Source organism: Muntiacus reevesi, chromosome 11 (assembly GCF_963930625.1).
Source record: "Muntiacus reevesi chromosome 11, mMunRee1.1, whole genome shotgun sequence".
NCBI lineage: Eukaryota > Metazoa > Chordata > Mammalia > Artiodactyla > Cervidae > Muntiacus > Muntiacus reevesi.
Window position 1 is genome coordinate 68532849 of NC_089259.1, and position 17922 is coordinate 68550770.

At 40.9% G+C, this 17922-nt stretch overlaps 1 protein-coding gene across 1 annotated transcript in view; it reads right to left on the reverse strand.

Annotated features, from left to right (window-relative positions):
* The window catches only part of LOC136144515 (ATP-binding cassette sub-family C member 4-like), a 150191-nt gene that overhangs the window by 76994 nt on the left and 55275 nt on the right, over positions 1 to 17922 (reverse strand). The window contains exons 14-20 of the mRNA XM_065902421.1: positions 17015 to 17111; positions 13514 to 13711; positions 12014 to 12154; positions 11195 to 11232; positions 10415 to 10509; positions 3828 to 3974; positions 345 to 424 (exon numbers count right to left, since the gene is read on the reverse strand). Coding sequence (XP_065758493.1) covers positions 345 to 424; positions 3828 to 3974; positions 10415 to 10509; positions 11195 to 11232; positions 12014 to 12154; positions 13514 to 13711; positions 17015 to 17111 — 796 coding nt within the window. The remainder of the gene's footprint in view (positions 1 to 344; positions 425 to 3827; positions 3975 to 10414; positions 10510 to 11194; positions 11233 to 12013; positions 12155 to 13513; positions 13712 to 17014; positions 17112 to 17922) is intronic.

Genomic DNA, 17922 nt, shown 5'->3' on the forward strand with positions numbered 1-17922 from the left:
TTTCCATGAGATGTGATTATTTCTATATTATGAAATGCACTCACAGTAAAGGGAATCCATGCCAGACACCTTGGAGGCCGAGGGAGAACCACTTAACCAGCATGTCTCTGCTTCAGACCACCCTTGATGTGATTGTGTAGATGTGACCCTTGCCCCAGGGGTTACTCATGTTAACTCAGGATCCCAGTCAAAACTTAACCTTTCTCTCACAAACACAGCCTTTATTGAAGATAACAGGACACACTGCCAGGTTGAAAGGCCAACCCTCAGCCCCTGTGAAAAATCCTTGAGATACAGGCACTCTGCTCTTCCCTGTGAGAACTCTGACAGGACTGTTACGTTACCTGGATAAAATCAAGAAATATCAGGGGCAGCACATCATCCATATGCCCAATGTCTTTGGAGAAACGATTCAAAATTCTTCCTGCAAGAACAAGATATGAGAAATTACTCATTTCCTCAGGAGTTTTAAGAGAAATAATTCATGAACATATCAAAACAATATTTTTGAAGAATATGTATTTAGGGTCTTCTCTGGTGGTACAGTGTCCACAGTCCAGGGGACATGTGTTCAATCCCTGGTCCGGGAAGATTCCACATGCCGCAGAGCAACTAAGCCTGTGCACCACAACTACTGAAGCTCATGTGTCTAGAGCCTGAGCTCTGCAACAGAAAAAGTGACCACAATGTGAAGTCCAGGCACTGCAGTGAAGAGTAACACTTGCTGTAACTAGAGAAAGCCCACATGTAGCAACAAAGACCCAATGCAACTAAAGATAAATAAATAAACCTTAAAAAAAAAAAAGTAGATGCATTAAATATTTAACATATTGGACTTCCCCAGGGACTCAGTGCTAAAGAATCCATCTGCCAATGCAGGAGACATAAGAGACAGGGGTTCAATTGCTGGGTCAGGAAGATCCCCTGGAGGAGGAAATGGCAACCTACTCCAGTATTCTTGCCTGGGAAAGCCCATGGACAGAGGAGCCTGGCAGGCTACAGCCCATAGGACTACAAAAGAGTTGCACACAACTTAGCAGTAAAACAACAACAAAATTAATACATTACAAATTCATATGAAATAAGCCAATGTCAGTGGTAAAAAGACAAATTAGGATGATACCCAAAGAGAAACAAAAATACCACCAAATGACAGTGAGTGGGGAACTGAAACTTAGCCCTGATTTTTAAAAGAATGGGGGAACCTTGTGGCAGTATCAGGAAGAGTTGGTGGATTTGAGAAAGTTCCCTCCCTTTAGATCCATCCCATCTAAGGCTCACTCCAAGTGCTAAATCAGAAAATAAACAGTTGTAAAATACCTAAGTTAATCCTAATTGTCACACCAATTTTGCTTTAATTATCAAGATTAATGTTTCCAAGTGATACTTTCTAAATAAACATAGTCTCTTTGTAATTTTTTTCCCTCCAGATGGCTCACGGCACCTTACATTTTGGGAAATTTTGAATTGTGGCCATTTCTAAGTTGTGAGTTTACTACTGGCTTAATAAGTCACTGTTTTCAGGGGTGTACCAGGTATGACAAGCACAGACTTACAAACAAGCATCTAAGAAGACCACAGGGATGTAGGCAGAAAAACAGAAATATTACTAAATGACTAAGAATCATTTATCATTGATTTTATTTCCCTTCTCAGAATCCACAATAATAGTATATATATCCTTAAGGCTGCAGGATAGAATATGGGAGTATTGGAGTTTGGCCAATAAAAATGTCACATCAGTAAACAAAGGATGCTGCAGCCATCAGGATCCTGCAGCCACCCCTGCAAGGGTGGTGCACTCTGAGGAGACTCAGGATGAGAAAGAACAGGACACTGGCCCCAGACAGGGGAGGTGCAAATCAAAGGAACTGTAGCAGGGAGGATCCAGTTTTGACTCCATGCTGGATCTGTTTCTTTGACTGTTGCTAGTCATTGCTTTGGTCAGGGAACCCTGCTCCTCTGCCTGAATGTTAAACTAAAGTGGCTTTTACCAGCTCACAGGGAGACAATCTGACCCTCACCACCTGTGAATGGCTGCAGAAAAGAAAAAAAAATGAACAAATACCCTCTTATTGTGCAAGATAAATGGCTTTTTGACTGTACTTCTTCACCTACTCTCCTCTCTGTTCTATAAAAGAACCAGGCATCCAGATCCCAATAAGATCGCTATTTTGAGACATCAGTCTGCCATCTTCTCAGTCTGCCAGGTTTCCAAATAAACTCATTATTCTTTGCCTTAACACATCATCCATAAGACTTATTGGCGTTGTGAGGCAAGCAGAGTGAGTTTTAACTTTGTAACAAGTAACACCACTCTATGTGGTTTTCTCTTCATACCATCACATACCAGAAACAAAGACACCATAAACAATCTATCACAAATTCTACTTTTGAAAATAAACACAGGGAAGAGTTCAACTTAATATACTACTAAAAGAGTAAATAACTGATGCCCCTAAAACTTTGGGCCTATCTTTGCAGTCCTTATTTGGGCTTCTATTTTCTTGAAGGGATGAAGTTCTGAAAATAGACACAGGAGGGGGAGACAAGATACCTACTGGTAATGCCTGCTGCTCTAGGATTATTGACCTTAAAGATTTAAACTTGGTTCCAAATCCTTGAATAATAAATCAGCATCTGGAGAAGCCAACAGGTCAAGAGCCTGGTTAACAGTGGTCACAAGCACTCAGAGGCTGTGATAACAGAAATTCAGTCCCACTTGATGCTCCCAAATTTACAACTGTAGTTTCCACATTAACAGGAAAAGTAGAGCAACTTCACAGTAATAACAGAAAAGACTGTTCCAATCACTTCTTCACTCAAGCTTTGAAATAAGATGAGATTGTGTGGGCCTCTGCAGTTTACCATCCTGGGCTCCTCACAGTGCCTGGGCTAAAGAACATGTCTTGAATAAATCTGCACAAGATTCTGCCCTAAACAGTCTTATTTAATCCTTACAACAGTCTTGTGAAACAGGAAGTCTTGTGACAGGTCCTGTCAATCATCACCTTCAAAATCAAAGCCACTCTGGGCCTCAGCACAAGTCTAACCAACTGAGCGGGCATGTACGCTGATGAACTAACTCTTCATAGGAACCCAGGTCAGGAGGCTACCTTCCAAAGCAAAACAGTTTGAATGCCTCAGGGTGAAGGAAGCAACCACTGGGAACCCTTCAGGGACACTCTTACTTAATACTGAAGATCCACCTGCTAGGTACCACAAGACATCTTTAATGTAACCACAAGTCCATTGTAAAACTAGAGAGTTGATTTTATTGAACAGGATGTTTACATTTCACTGATCTTGTATTTTAATTAATTTTACATTATCATTTAGGTAAAACTCAAAATATGAGCACATGCCAGAGCTCTGTGGTCCCAGAAATGGATGGACAGTGAAAGAAACACACAGCCTGTCTTCTGTAGATTCTGTAGAGATGTGCATGGAAGATGGTCCTTCCTAGTTAACACTATGTAACACAGTCAACGTTTTAACAACTAGTCAAAAACATTTAAACACATTCTCATCATCTGTTGGGTGTTGTTTCATACGCCACATAACAAATGGACTCCTAAATCATCCTGCAAAGTAAATATTCATGTATTTTTACAGACATGCATAAATTGGAATAAAAGCTTATATGCTCCTACATTCAGATTTTCTCTGGTATGAAAAATCATCAGTGAAACTTTTTGTAGAAAATGAATAAACATACACAGTGATTTTCTTCCAAGCATCTCTTCCATTTTCAAATATGAAAATGCAAATAGGCACTTAATGTGTTAACAAGGCATATTCATTAAGAAATTTCATGTCTGACTTACCTATTGGATTTCTATGGAAGAACAATACCGGAACTCTTAAAATGGACTCCAACATTTTGTTGTGCAAAGCTTGTGAAGAATTAACAAGGATGTAGAATATCAACAGAGACCTTGTGATACCAAAGAGGACAGTAGACACAGTTAACCCTGAAATAAGGAAGCATCAATCAGCAGAAGATCTCTGTCTTATCCTCAACCATGCTAAAGCATGGCAGGCAGTTTAAAAAGATATTGTGCATTTTATTCTATAAATAAAATTTGTATAGAGATTTACACATATACAGAATAATATATATATAAGTATATATATATATATATAAAGTAGGTTATCTAAGAGCTTAATGCTTTCAAAAATACATTTATAAAGAAAAATATAAAAATCACTCTTTCCCTCCCACTAAATACAAACAACATGGGGGAAAAATCATGTATAAACTATAGCTTCATTCTAGGCTTGCCTAATTCAATTACAAGTTCTAATAAAACTTATAAGACAGATAATTATACAAGTAGCTGATCTTCCTTTCTCCACATTTCAAATCTCATTATTTACAACATGTCCCATAATCTAAACGTAAGGTATGCTTTGGCGAAAGTGAAAGTGTTAGTGGCTCAGTCAAGTCATACTCTTTGTAACCCCATGGACTGTAGCCCCCAGGCTCTTCTATCCATGGAATTCTCCAGGCAAGAATACTGGAGTGGGTTGCCATTCCCTTCTTCAATGCTTTGCTACCAGCACATGAATTAAAAGGGAAAATCATGTCTTCTTAGACATGATTTACCATTTCCTTCTAATTTACAAGGAAATATACTTCCATGTAAAGTAACTTTTAAAGAACTATTGTATAACACAGGGAACTCTACTTAATGTTCTGTGGTGACCTAATTGGGAAGGAAATCCAAAGAGAGGATATATGTTCAACTGGTACACTTGGCTGTACAACAGAAATTAACACAACATTGGAAAGCAACTATAACAAAAATTTAAAATATTAAAAATAAAGTAGCTACTTCTTTGCCCAAGTAGCTCTAAAGAGCATGAAAAGACCATGTTAAGTTGCAAGTGGACAATCTCTTAAATAACTGAACTGCAAGAAACTACAAGTTATATTTTGACATGAGATAATCTAAACAAGATAATCAAAACAAATCTCTCACTACACTATTTTATAGAACCCCAAAGCATTTGTAAATAAATATAATCATTTAAATTTATGTCTTATCAATGGCATAAATGAGCACTACTATGCATATAAAAATTAAAATAGCCCTCCAAACATCTCTTCAACTCACAATGCTATATAGAGTGGGGATAACTTAGGCAACATATATTCCATCAAGTACTTCTTTCTATTCAGCTGCCACATCAGTGTTATTTAAATTCCAAAAGCTGGTCAAATTCCTGAATTCCATCAATAGGCAATTGCTTTAGCCTACAATCCTATATGAATGTGTAACAGAATCCCTTCCTTCTTCTTTAAGCCCTCATTGTCCACCAATTCAGAAGGTAAACAGCTGGTAGATTCAAGTTTCTTATCAAGTGATCAATGCTACTACTGCTGCTAAATTGCTTCAGTCATGTCTGAATCTGTGCGACCTCACAGACGGCAGCCCATCAGGCTCCCCGTCCCTGGGATTCTCCAGGCAAGAACACTGGAATGGGTTGCCATTTCCTTCTCCAATGCATGAAAGTGAAAAGTGAAAGTGAAGTCGCTCAGTCATGTCTGACTCTTAGCGACCCCATGGACTGCAGCCCACCAGACTCCTCCGTTCATGGGATTTTCCAGGTAAGAGTACTGGAGTGGGGTGCCATTGCCTTCTCCACAAGTGATCAACAAATAAATACCAAATATCAATGAGTGGATTTTTACATAACTTACTCTTTGCAGAAAGATTTTCCAAGCATTTCCTGTGAGGATAATTAAACTTTCACTTATTAAAAAAAATTATTGGGATATAGTTGCTTTTCAATGTTGTGTTAGTTTCTGCTGTTCAACAAAGTAAATCAGCTACATGTATGCATATGTCCCATCCCTCTTGGACCTCCCTTCCTCCATCCCTCCCCTCTAGGTCATCGCAGAGCACTGAGCTGAGCACCCTGTGCTATACAGAGGCTTCCCACTAGCTGTCTGTTTCACACATGGTAGTGTGTGTGTGTCAGTCCTAATCTTTCAATTCATCTCCCTCACCTCCCCATTTCCACTCTGTGTTCAAACATCTACTCTCTACAACTAAGACTCTATTCATCCCCTGTAAATAGGTCCATCTGTACCATTTTTCTCGATCCCATGTTGTCATTGTTATTGTTGTTCAGTCGTGTCCAACACTTCACAAACCCCATTGATGCACCACGCCAGGGTTCCCTGTCCCTCACCATCTCCCGGAATTTACCCAAGTTCATGAACTGCTGATGCCATCTAGCCAGGTCATCCTCTGTCACCCTCTTCTCCTTATGCCTTCAACCTTTCCCAGCATCAGGATCTTTTCCAGTGAGTCAGCTGCTTGCATCAGGAGGCCAAAGTATTAGAGCTTCAGCTTCAGCATCAGTACTTCCAATGAGCATTCAGGGTTGATTTCCTCTAAGACTGATGGTTTTGATCTCCCTGCTGTCCAAGGGACTCTCAATCTCAAGTCTTCTCTAGCGCCACAGTTTCAAAGCATCAATTCTTCAGTGCTCAGCCTTCTTTATTGTCCAGCTCTCATATCTGTACATGACTACTGGAAAGAACATAGCCTTGAGTATACAGACCTTTCTTGGCAAAGTGATGTCTCTGCTTTTTAGCACACTATCTAGGTTTGTCATAGCTTTCCTGCTAAGAAGCAATTGTCTTCTAATTTTATGGCTGTAGTCATCATCTGCAGTGATTTTACAGCCCAAGAAGAGGAAATCTGTCACTGCTTCCACATTTTCCCCTTCTGTTTGCCATGAAGTGATGGGACTAGATGCAAGATCTTAGTTTTTTTTAACATTCAGCTTTAAGTTGGCTTTTTCTCCCTCCTTCTTCACCCTCATCAAGAGGTTCTTTATTTTCTTTTTGCTTTCTGCCATTAGAGTGGTATAATCCACATATTTAATGTTTATATTCTCCGGCAATCTTAATTCCAGCTTTTAAGCCCTCCAGTCTGGCATTTCACATGATGTGCTCTGTGTATAAGTTAAATAGATGGGGTGACAATAAACAAACTTGTTGTACTCCTTTCTCAACCCTGAACCAATCAGTTGTTCTATACAGAGTCCTAACTGTTGCTTCTTAACCTTCATATAGGTTTCTCAGGAGACAGGTAAGATGGTCTGGTATTCCCATCTTTTTAAGAGTTTTTCCATAGTTTGTTATGACAAACACAGTCAAAGGCTTTAGCTTAGTTAGTGAAACAAAGGTAGATGTTTTTCTGGAATTCCCTTGCTTTCTCTATGATCCAGCAAATGTTGGCAATTCGATCTCTGGTTCCCCTATGTTTTCTAAATGCATCTTGAGTATCTGGAAGTTGTCAATTCACATGATGCTGAAACATAGCTTGAAGGATTTTAAGCATAATGTCAGTAGCATGGGAGATGAGTGCAACTGTCTGGTAGATTGAACATTTTTTGGTACTGCCCTTCTTGGGAATTGGGGTGAGGATTGACCTTTTCCAGTTCTGGGGCCACTGCTGGATTTTCCAAATTTGCTGACATATTGAGTACAGCACTGTAATAGCACTTTAAATCTTTTAGGATTTTAAATAGCTCTGCTGGAATTCCATCACCTCTACTAGCTTTATAGGCAGTCGTGCTTCCTAAGGCTCACTTGACTTCACATTCCAGAATGTCTGGCTCTGAGTTGAGAGACTACATCATTGTGGTTATCCAGCTCATTAAGATTTTTATTGTATAATTCTTCTGTGTATTCTTTCCATCTCTTCTTAATATCTTCTGCTTCAATTAGGTCTTTACCATTTCTGTCCTTGATTGTGCCCATCTTTGGATGAAATGTTCCTTTGATATTTCCAAGTTTCGTGAAGAGATCTCTAGTCTTACCCTTTCTGTTGTTTTTCTCTATTTCTTTGTATTGTCCATTGAAGAAGGGCTTCTGATCTCTCCTTGCTATTCTCTGGAACTCTGCATTTAGTTCTAGGAGGTCTTCTAGGTCTTCATAGAACTGATCAACTTCAGCTTCTTCAGCATCAGTGCTTAGGGCATAGACTTGGATTACTGAGATGTTGAATGGTTTGCCTTGGAAATGAAACAAGATCATTCTGTCATTTTTAAGGTTGCACCCAAGAACTGCATTTTGGAGTCTTGTTGATTATGAGGGCTATTCCCTTTCTTCTAAGCAATTATTGCCCACAGTAGTAGATATAAAGGTCATCTGAATTAAATCCACCCATTTCCGTCCATTTTAGTTCACTGATTCTTAAGATGTCTATGTTCACTCTTATCATTTCCTGCTTCACCGTGTCCAGTTTACTTTGATTCAGGGACCTAACATTCCAGGTTCCCATGCAATACTGTTCTTTATAGCATCAGATTTTACTTCCCCCAACAGACACATCCACAACTGAGCATCGTTTCCACTTTGACCCAGCCACTTCATTCTGTCTGGAGGTATTAGTAGTTGTCTTCTGCTCTTCCCCAGTAGCTTATTGGACACCTTCTGACCTGGGGGGCTAATCTTTTGGTGTTATGTCTTTTTGCCTTTTTATGCAGTTCATGGGTTTCTCATGGCTAGTACACTGGAGTGGTTTGCCAATCTCTCCTCCAGTGGATTAAATTTTGTCAGAACTCTCCACTATGACCCGTCTGTCTTAGGTGGCCCTACATGGCATAGCTCATAGCTTCATTGAGTTATGCAAGCCCCTTCACCATGATAAGGCAGTGATCCATGAAGAGGCTAGATTCCATATATATGCATTAATACAAGTTTGGGATTTTTATGTTTTTCTCTTCCTGACTTACTTCACTTTGTACGACAAACTCTAGGTCCATTCACCTCTCTACATATGATCCAATCTCATTCCTTTCTATGCATAATTAATATCCCAGTGTACATGTGTGTTAGCTGCTCAGTCATGTCCAACTCTTTGCAACCTCTTGGACTGTAGCCCACCAGGCTCCTCTGTCCATGGAATTCTCCAAGCATGAATACTGGAGTGGGTTGCCACTCCCTTATCCAGGGGTTCTTCCTGACCCAGGGATGAAACTCAGGTCTCCAGCATTGCAGGCAAATTCTTTACCATTTGAGCTACCCAGGGAGCCCCTCCTCCCCTGATCCAGTGTATATATGTACCATAAATGAGATGAAAAGACAGCCCTGAGAATGGGAGAAAATAATTACAAAATAAGTAACTGACCAGGGATTAATCTCCACAATATACAAACAGCTCATGCAGCTTAATATAAAAAAAACCCAAACAACCCAACCAAAAAATGGGCAAATATAGATCTTTCTCCAAAGAAAACATACAGATGGTCAAGAGGCACATGAAAAGATGCTCAATATCGTTATTTGAGAAATGCAGATCAAAACTCTAACAAACTATTACCTCACACCAGTCAGAATGGTCATCATCAAAAAGCATACAAACAATAAATGCTAGAGAAGGTATGGAAGAAGAGAACCTTCTTGCACTGTTAGTAGGAATGTAAATTGCTACAGTCACTGTGGAGAACAGTATGGAGGTTCCTTAAAAAATTGAAAATAGAACCACCATACGACCCAGCAATCCCACAACTGTGCATATACCCTGAAAAAACCATAATTCAAAAAGACACATGCACCCCAGTGTTCATAGCAACACTATTTACAAATGCTAGGACGTGGAAGCAACCTAAATGTCCATCAACAGATGAATGGATAAAGAAAGCATTTAAAATATTTGTTAAAGACATACTTTAAATAGTATGTAATGCTATGCTATATATATATTGTAAATACTCTTGTGAATAGAAGAAGTCATGTTAATAGTTAATATTGCTGGCAAGCCAAATTTTGAATTAATCACACAGTTGGGGAGCAGGTAACACTGTGATCTCAGGGTAAGAAAGAGAAGGAATCCTCATTCCAGACACTGGACTTCCCCTGCTTAGCTTCTCAAGTTATGAGTGAAGCCCAGGAGATGAGCAGTGTCGAAAGGGGAGCTTTGCATACCTGGGAGGGAGTAATGCTTTCACCTGGGGTCAACGCTGCTAGAGGATTTCATCCAAGATCAATAAAAGCCAGGGTTTATTCAGACAGAAGTGGAACAACCCGAATCACAGGGTAGGGATTCATTTCTATTCTCCTTCCCCATCCATATAGTGATATAAGATTTAGCTAAAGCACCTATTAGAATACACAATAGCTACATATTTCCAGTGGCTGATTTTCTCAATATGCAATCCTGGCTTAACTACCAAAATCCAGTATGGAACAATTTAAGAGTCTTCATGCAACCTTTTTTCTTCTAGTAGATATTTAAAATAATCATTCTAATTAATTCACAGAGTAAATGTGATTCAGATACTTAATCTATGAAGACATTACTGAATTAGTCTGGAAGCCTTCTTGCTCATGCAGACTCATTGTAAGCATCTTAAACTCTGGTATTATAGAGCGATGACTCAACTTTACCTGAATAAACTCCTAAGTACCAGTTCAGAATGAATACTACATCTTCATCTTCTTTTACATATCCCCCCAAATATAGGACATTTTGTACATTCGCCCTATGGAAGAGGAAATAAAAAATATTACACTATAGATATAGATAAAATTTACACAAATATCATAAGAAAATTACCTCAATTCAAGAAATGCATATTATGCTGGAAAGTGTTTCCCAGCTTGAAAGGCCCTGTGTGTATCTCCCTTTTAAAAATCTGAATCACGGCTTTCAGTTTTCAAAATTATCTGTGAAGACAGACTTAGAAAATGAACTTATGGTTGTCAAGGGGAAGGATAGTTAAAGAATTTGGATGTTCATGCACAAACTGCTATATTTAAAACAGGTAACCAACAGGGGCTTATTGTATAGCACATGGAACTCTGCCCAATGTTATGTGGCAGCCTGGATGGGAGTGAAGTTTGGGGGAGAATGGATACATATATATGTATGGCTGCATCCCTTCACTATTCAAATGAAACTATGACAACATTGTTGATCAGCCATATCCCAATACAATATTAAAAGTTCAAAAAAGAAGAGAAAAATTGTCTGTGAAGAAGCTGCTAAAGGGAGGGACTTGGGGAGAGACCATGAGGGGATCACACACCACCCATAGGAACTTTCATTTTTCTTCAGGGAAACAATGAGGGTCAGAAGAGGAGGCTGAACAAGCCCCACCTCTCCCCCTGACTCTGTGGGTTCGTGTAGCCTTCACAACACTCTGGGTCAGAGCAGGAATCACTCACCACAACACAAGCCACCAGTCCTGCAGGGCGTAGGCGACCTGGAGCAGGAAACACAGTCACTCAGACGCTGACGTCACTGAGCCCCACCCCGCTCACAGGATGGGGGAAGAGAAGGCCCCAGGACACGGAGGTGGTCCTTCCGGCTCAGGTCTGCACCAAGTCCCTTGCCCCATGACCACAGGTCAGGGAGGGCATCTTACATGTTAATGTAATCTTTAAAATAAATCCCTTTTTCCCTAGAAGACTTTGCTCCCCAGATGTAATGTACTTCAATACAAATCGAAGTGGACTGCAAAAGGCAGTAATAACAGAACAAATGTTGGGATTTTACAAAGCAAAAAGCTTGACAGGTACAGTGAGGGTCAGTTCTGGGTGTCAGCTTGGCTGGACCAGTCTCCAGTGATTCAGCTAAATACCCATCTAGATATTGCTGTGAAGGTACTTTGAGGATATGGTTCACATCCATCTTAAGTGGATGTGAGGTCGCTTAAGTAGAGGTCACTTAAGTAGAGGAGGTCACTCTCAACACTGTGGTAGCCTGATCCAGTCAGTCAAAGACCCTAAGAGCAAAACCTGAGGCTTCCTGGATGTGGAAGAAATTCTGTCTCAAGATATCAGAGTCAGCTCCTGCCTGAGGTTCCAGCCGGCAGGCCTGCCTTTCTGATTCCACATTCACCAAGCTAGGCCCACAACTGCATGAGCCACGTCTTTGAGATAAATCTCTTAATACAAATACTTAAAAATAATTATAAAATACAGTATAAGTAGTATGTAAATATCAAGCCAAGTGCACAAACCAGAATAAATGCCCTTACGTACCTGAGCTGCGATGTTTACTAGAATAAGGAAGATGATGACAGGCCAGTAAGCACGAGCTGTGAAGTAATTCTTATAGGTCTTAAAACCAACTTTTCCTTCCAAATGATTCTCTAGAGGTAGTACAACCTGTATATTCTCAGTCTAAAAGGGAAAAATGGCAGTGAGAGATGAAATTTTATTTATTTTTTTGAGAGACGACATTTTAAAAAATGAACCCCAAATTTCAAGAGTTCAACAATGTCCTCCTCTGCAAAGCTGTGGGAAACAGACACATCTCATACACTGGTAGGAGTGCAGGATGGTCCATCTCCTATGGAGAAGGGTTTGGGAATATCTGGCCAAATCACATATGTGTTTACCCCTGGGCTCAGCCATCCCACTCATAGGAACCCATGAAAAATAATCAAATGGCATTCACACTAGGTTATTCACTGTTGGAGAGCTTTACTTAAAATAGAACATGATTCTCAACACACACACAACAAAATCAATTAATGTATAAATGCAGAAACTCCCTCTAAAATAACACACAAAATGATATGGAGCTAATGTATTACTCCAGATGACTTGTGTTATTCAATGATAGAAACATAAAACATACTTGGGGCTCAAAATACAAGCCAAATATAGTAAACTGAGTTCACAGAGAGTTACAGTAAATAGGAGTTTACACAACATGTTGCAAACATATGATCTGAATCTATTTGGTTCCTAAATTTCGGAGAGTGATTCCTGAGTTTAGAAAGTGAATAGCTAATCTGAATACTTATCAGAATCATTCCAGGCTCCTGGGTTTGGATATCAAGGAATATCTGTGTATATTTTTAAGGGAGATCTAGTGCATTTCTGTCTGGAGGACTTAGAATGCATTATAGAGTCACAGAAGCCTAGTGTGTCCTCGGCTCTTTCCTGGCCACTGGGATTCAAGGTCGATAAGATGCGGTTCATGGTCATGAAGGGTAAGAAAGGAGGATGGGAACTAACACCGAAATGTCTACCATGTGGCAGGTCCTTCGCACACGTTACCTCTGGCCTATCACAAACCATCTGACACCTAGGCAAGATAATACCATCAGTCACATGAGTGCTAGAACATTTCAACATAGAGGAAAAGTAGATGATTTAACGTAACAGCAGGACTCAGTCTAAGGGGGTCTTCACATTAAGCCTCTGGATGCATAAGGGAAGCCAGGGGCCACCAGCATGAGTAGGATGTAAATATGGCAAACTGAAGAGTCCTCAATCAATGTGAGCCACATTCACTCAGAAATTCATTGCAGTGCATCACTACTGATCTCCATAAGAGTCTCCATCCTATACTCAAAGGGGAACCCTGAGCAGGCTTGATTCCTTCATGCTCTTCTATCAGTTCCATGAAACAAGATTTTGGGAACCTTAGGGTCTACTTTCAGACAAATGAAGATGTCATGAGCAGGCTGAAGGTCCATGAGACCACCAAGAGCAGACAGACTTGGGCACACTGCAGGATGAGAAACTCACTTCTTGGTCTTCTGGAGCCGCATCTTTCAACGAGGGTCTGGGAGATTGGAGAGACTGAACCAAAGACTCAGAGATCACAGTGGGAGTTCCTGGCACTGGAGATGGTTCAGACTGCCCATTCCCCTTCTCAAAAAGGGAAAAAATATCTATCCCGGATTTCAGGAACTCAGAGTAAGTTCCTCTTTCCACCATTATCCCCTAAAACAAAAAAGTTGAGAGGAATTAATTTATATTTGATAATATTAAACCAACATAAATACTAATCAAGAAAAGCTATCTGGTCTTAAATTAACATTTTTGGACAAAATGATCCCTGGTTCTAGAATTCTTGTTGAGAAATCTAGTTCAGGCAACTCAGTACAGAACTGAGCATTGGGTTCTCTGCCAAACCCTGTCCCTGTGTTAGGTGCTAGGGGATATGAAAGAAACGTGTGCTCATGTGTTAAAAATGGAGGCTGTTGACATAACTACCCTGGGCACTTAGGGAAGGAGGAAGTACAGAGGTTGGTGGGAGGATCAGCACAGTCCTTTTAGACAACATGGGAATTGAGAGAAGCCTCATATGCCAATTCCAGGAAAGAAATTTAAACCTAACCTAGAGGTGGGCACAATTATGCATGTAGGTAAGAGTCACTCATTAAATCTTCACTGCCCACTGTCACTGTCACACTATCATGTGCCCGGCTGGGATAATAGGAACCAGCCCTGGACAGATAACCCATGAGAGGCATCTCCTCGGTCTACAACTGCCTCCACACACTCAGCAAGTTCCCAACTGAAATTTCAATATTCCACCTTTTAAAGTAATTAAACAAGGAAGCCATGGGACTGGAGTGACTCTAAAGCCTTGGCAGTCTGTGCCCACAAACCAAAACCTAAGCCAGAATCAATGCACTCAGATTCGAGAAAAAACTTAGGGACAACCAACCACATGCAGCCAACTAGGTTTCTCCAAATCAGGCAAGTGCTTAAGCTACAGTCAATCAAATCATTTTCTTTGAAAACATGTGACCTATCCTTGCACAGTTTCCCTCCCTTACAAAGTCACATAAAATAATGTGCAGATATTTCACTATTTTCTGATCCCATGAAACCAGACTCAGCTGATTCCCTCAGTAGCAAGTAAAACATCAGGGGAAAACAATCTCAGGATGCAAAACACATCAAATGAGAGCAACTCTGGTTAAGGCAGCTCAGGTGGAGGGAGATGGCCCAGGACCCTCGCTGGGACCCCTCTCACCCTCTCCCCTGAGGTGGTCCACTGGGAGAAATGCAGGGAAGCAACTGGGTACCATCAGATACTGCAGAACTAGAGAATTAAGCAGGATATATCAGGTCTTGTTCCACTTGGGAGGCAAAATTCACACACCTCGTTAATGAAATCACCACCTACCACATCAAATCTGCAATATGCACAATGAAATGACTGGTAGTACAAAGACAGCAATTTCACTCAATGGTCAAGCACTGACAATTCTGGGGGGATAAAAGGACAGCCATTCCCCATCTGCTGTGAACAGAGGGACCAAACAAACAGTAAAGATGAACCCCAACTCATGCTGGGGTGCTCACCAGGGGGCAAATAGCCATTTTGTGAGTACTAAAATTGGGTGTAGTTTCCTCAGAGGAAGCAATAAGATGACCCCCAAACATCTAGGGACTGGCTAAATAGGTTATTATCCTGCCCACTGATCCTGTGCTCATAATACTGTCAACGCTGGGGTTTACACACTAGAATCGCCCCCTTTGCACATGAAATCAACTGCTCTCAAGCTTGAGAAACCTTAGCCCCTCCCCCCATTCCTAGAGGAGTGGAGAGGGGTTGACACATGAAACTGCTTCTAGAAAGGCAGGGGTTCTGTATTTTAATAATCTTTCTTGGAGCAGATTCATTTCAAAAGTCAGGAATCTGACAAAGAGGTTGTGGAGCAGTCAGAAGTTAACAACAAAGGTGCTGAGACCCAGAGGTAAATGAGCCAAGGAATGAAGCATCAAATGACCACCAAGTCTGAAAACTTTTCACTAATCCCCATCTCACTAATCTCCATCCCACCCCTAGTCATGCTAGAAGTTTAGGGTTGGATGGTGCCCCCTCCTCAAAAAGATGTGTTCAAACATGACAGTTGTGAACATGACCGTATTTGGATACAGGGTCTTTGCAGATGTAATTGAGTTAAGATGAGATCACAGTGGAGCAGGGTGACCCTAAAGCCAGAAAGACTGATGTTGCTATGAGAACAGAAGAGACCCAGGCTGACATGGGGACAACAGCCATGTGACATCAGAGGCAGAGACCACAGTGCTGCAGCTGGAAGCCAAGGAACACCAAGGAAGGCCAGTGAACACCAGAGGCTGGAAGGAACGATTCTCCCCTGGAGCCTCCAGGGAGAGCATGGCCCTGCCAGCACCTGGATTTGGAACGTGTAGCTTCCAAAACAGGGAGACCATAAACTTCTGTTGTTTTAAGTCACCCAGTTTACAGTACTTGGTTATGGCAGCTCTAGAAACTGATACTCTAGCCTGAACCCACAGTTCTGTCTTCTCAGCTTTACTAAGACTCCTAACTGCTTCTTCTGTCACCCCTCCAGTGACCATCAGAGGACTCTCTTAACTCCCACATCAGACCACATCCCTCCTCTGCTCTGGACCATCCAAGATTTCCATCCCACTTCTGGTCCCCTGCCCACTGCCTGGAGACCAGCCCCCTCCCGTCCCCCTGCTCACTGTCCTCAGACACGCTGGTCTTCCTGCTGTTCCTCCAACCTGCCAGGTCAGCTCCTTCCTCAAGACCCGCTGCCTCAGACCCCCTCCCCAAGTGACTGTGTGGCCCCCACCTTCATGTCACTCAGACCCCATGAGGCACCAGCTCCTCAGGGAGGCCAGGAATGTCACCTTCTTTGTCACATCCTCCCCATAAGAACAGGAGCCCCGTGAAGGCAGGGCCTTGTCCTCCTGCTGCACAGGCTCCCACACGTATCAGACACATAGAGACCTGGGCAGGGAGACCAGCAACTGGAGACACCAGCAGAGAGGGCATCTCTGACCCGGGTGCTCGGCTACCCAACCTCGCTTCTGGTGTCAACGGTAGATACTCTTTAGGCAAACTACGTATAACAATCACCTGGATACCAACAGATCTTAGAATCTCTAAGTAATATACTTTGACTTAAATTCATGGGAGAGGAAAATAAAAAGTTCTAAATAAAACTGTATCATTATCTTTAATAAATTTCATTAGGACAGTGATGATTCAATAACCCTGTGGTTGCACTTATACACACTTTAGGGTTTATATGGCTTAGAGTGTAATAGTGACATTTCTACAGGGCTTTATTTTAGGTTCATCCTCCAAGGCATGAATACCAGCTCTGAGAAGAAAGGGGCAAAAACCTGAGGGAGAAAAGGGTATTTACCATGAACCAAAGGAGTGACCTGAGGGCAGGTCTCTCCTTCAACACACCTGAGTGTTTGCAATTTCACAGATTTCTAGAAATTACTTACATGTTTCAATATCAGAATCTGATTTGCATATTTTAAATACTGCAACTGATGAGTAACTAAGATTGTAATCTTCTCCTTTAAGGCCTGACGAATACACCTACAAATGTAAAAGGTACAGAAAGCAAAAGCACATTAATGGAATGCCTCAAACTGAAAACCTATATTTTGAAAACAGTAAGACAAAGACCACACAGCAGTGAAAGACTTTAGTTTAAATACCAAATCAATAATAAAAATTAAATAAACATAAATCAATTATTCCAGCTAGGTTCTTAAATTTATCAGCAGCAAATTTGAATCTAGTGCTATAAAAATTTCTTAAAACCAGTCTAGTGAAGGAGGCAAAAACAGCTAAGTTTTTTCCTCTAAAACTCAGCTTAACAATTATTTACATGTTTCATAAAGGAAAACAACTGAGTAATACTGAGATTTCAAAACTTGCCTAAACTAAAATACTATTTTATCACTATTTGGGAATGAGAGAAGAGGGATCCATGTCATTTAAAAATGTGTACATTCTTAGATAGCTTTCTAGGTGATTATTTATAATTAATGATGTAAATATTCACAACAAAAAATTAATAGATTCTTGGTAATCTTTGCCAGAGTGCATTTGCTAGACACTTGTTCCCAAAGAACGTTAGATAGAAACTGAATTCCATAGTGGCCTCTATCAGTCACTAACATTCCCAGTTCCATCCAGGAAGCAAGTCTTCTTTCATTTGGAGTGAACACTTTCCAAATATGAAAGTAAAAGAACAGAATCCAAATGGCCCAAATCATAGTCGAAATCACCCAGTGGCTCAGAGCACCCACCAGTTCTTTTAGTCAAGACACCCCTCACTGCTGCTGCTGCCAAGTCCCTTCAGTTGCGTCCGACTCTGTGCGACCCCATAGACAGCAACCCA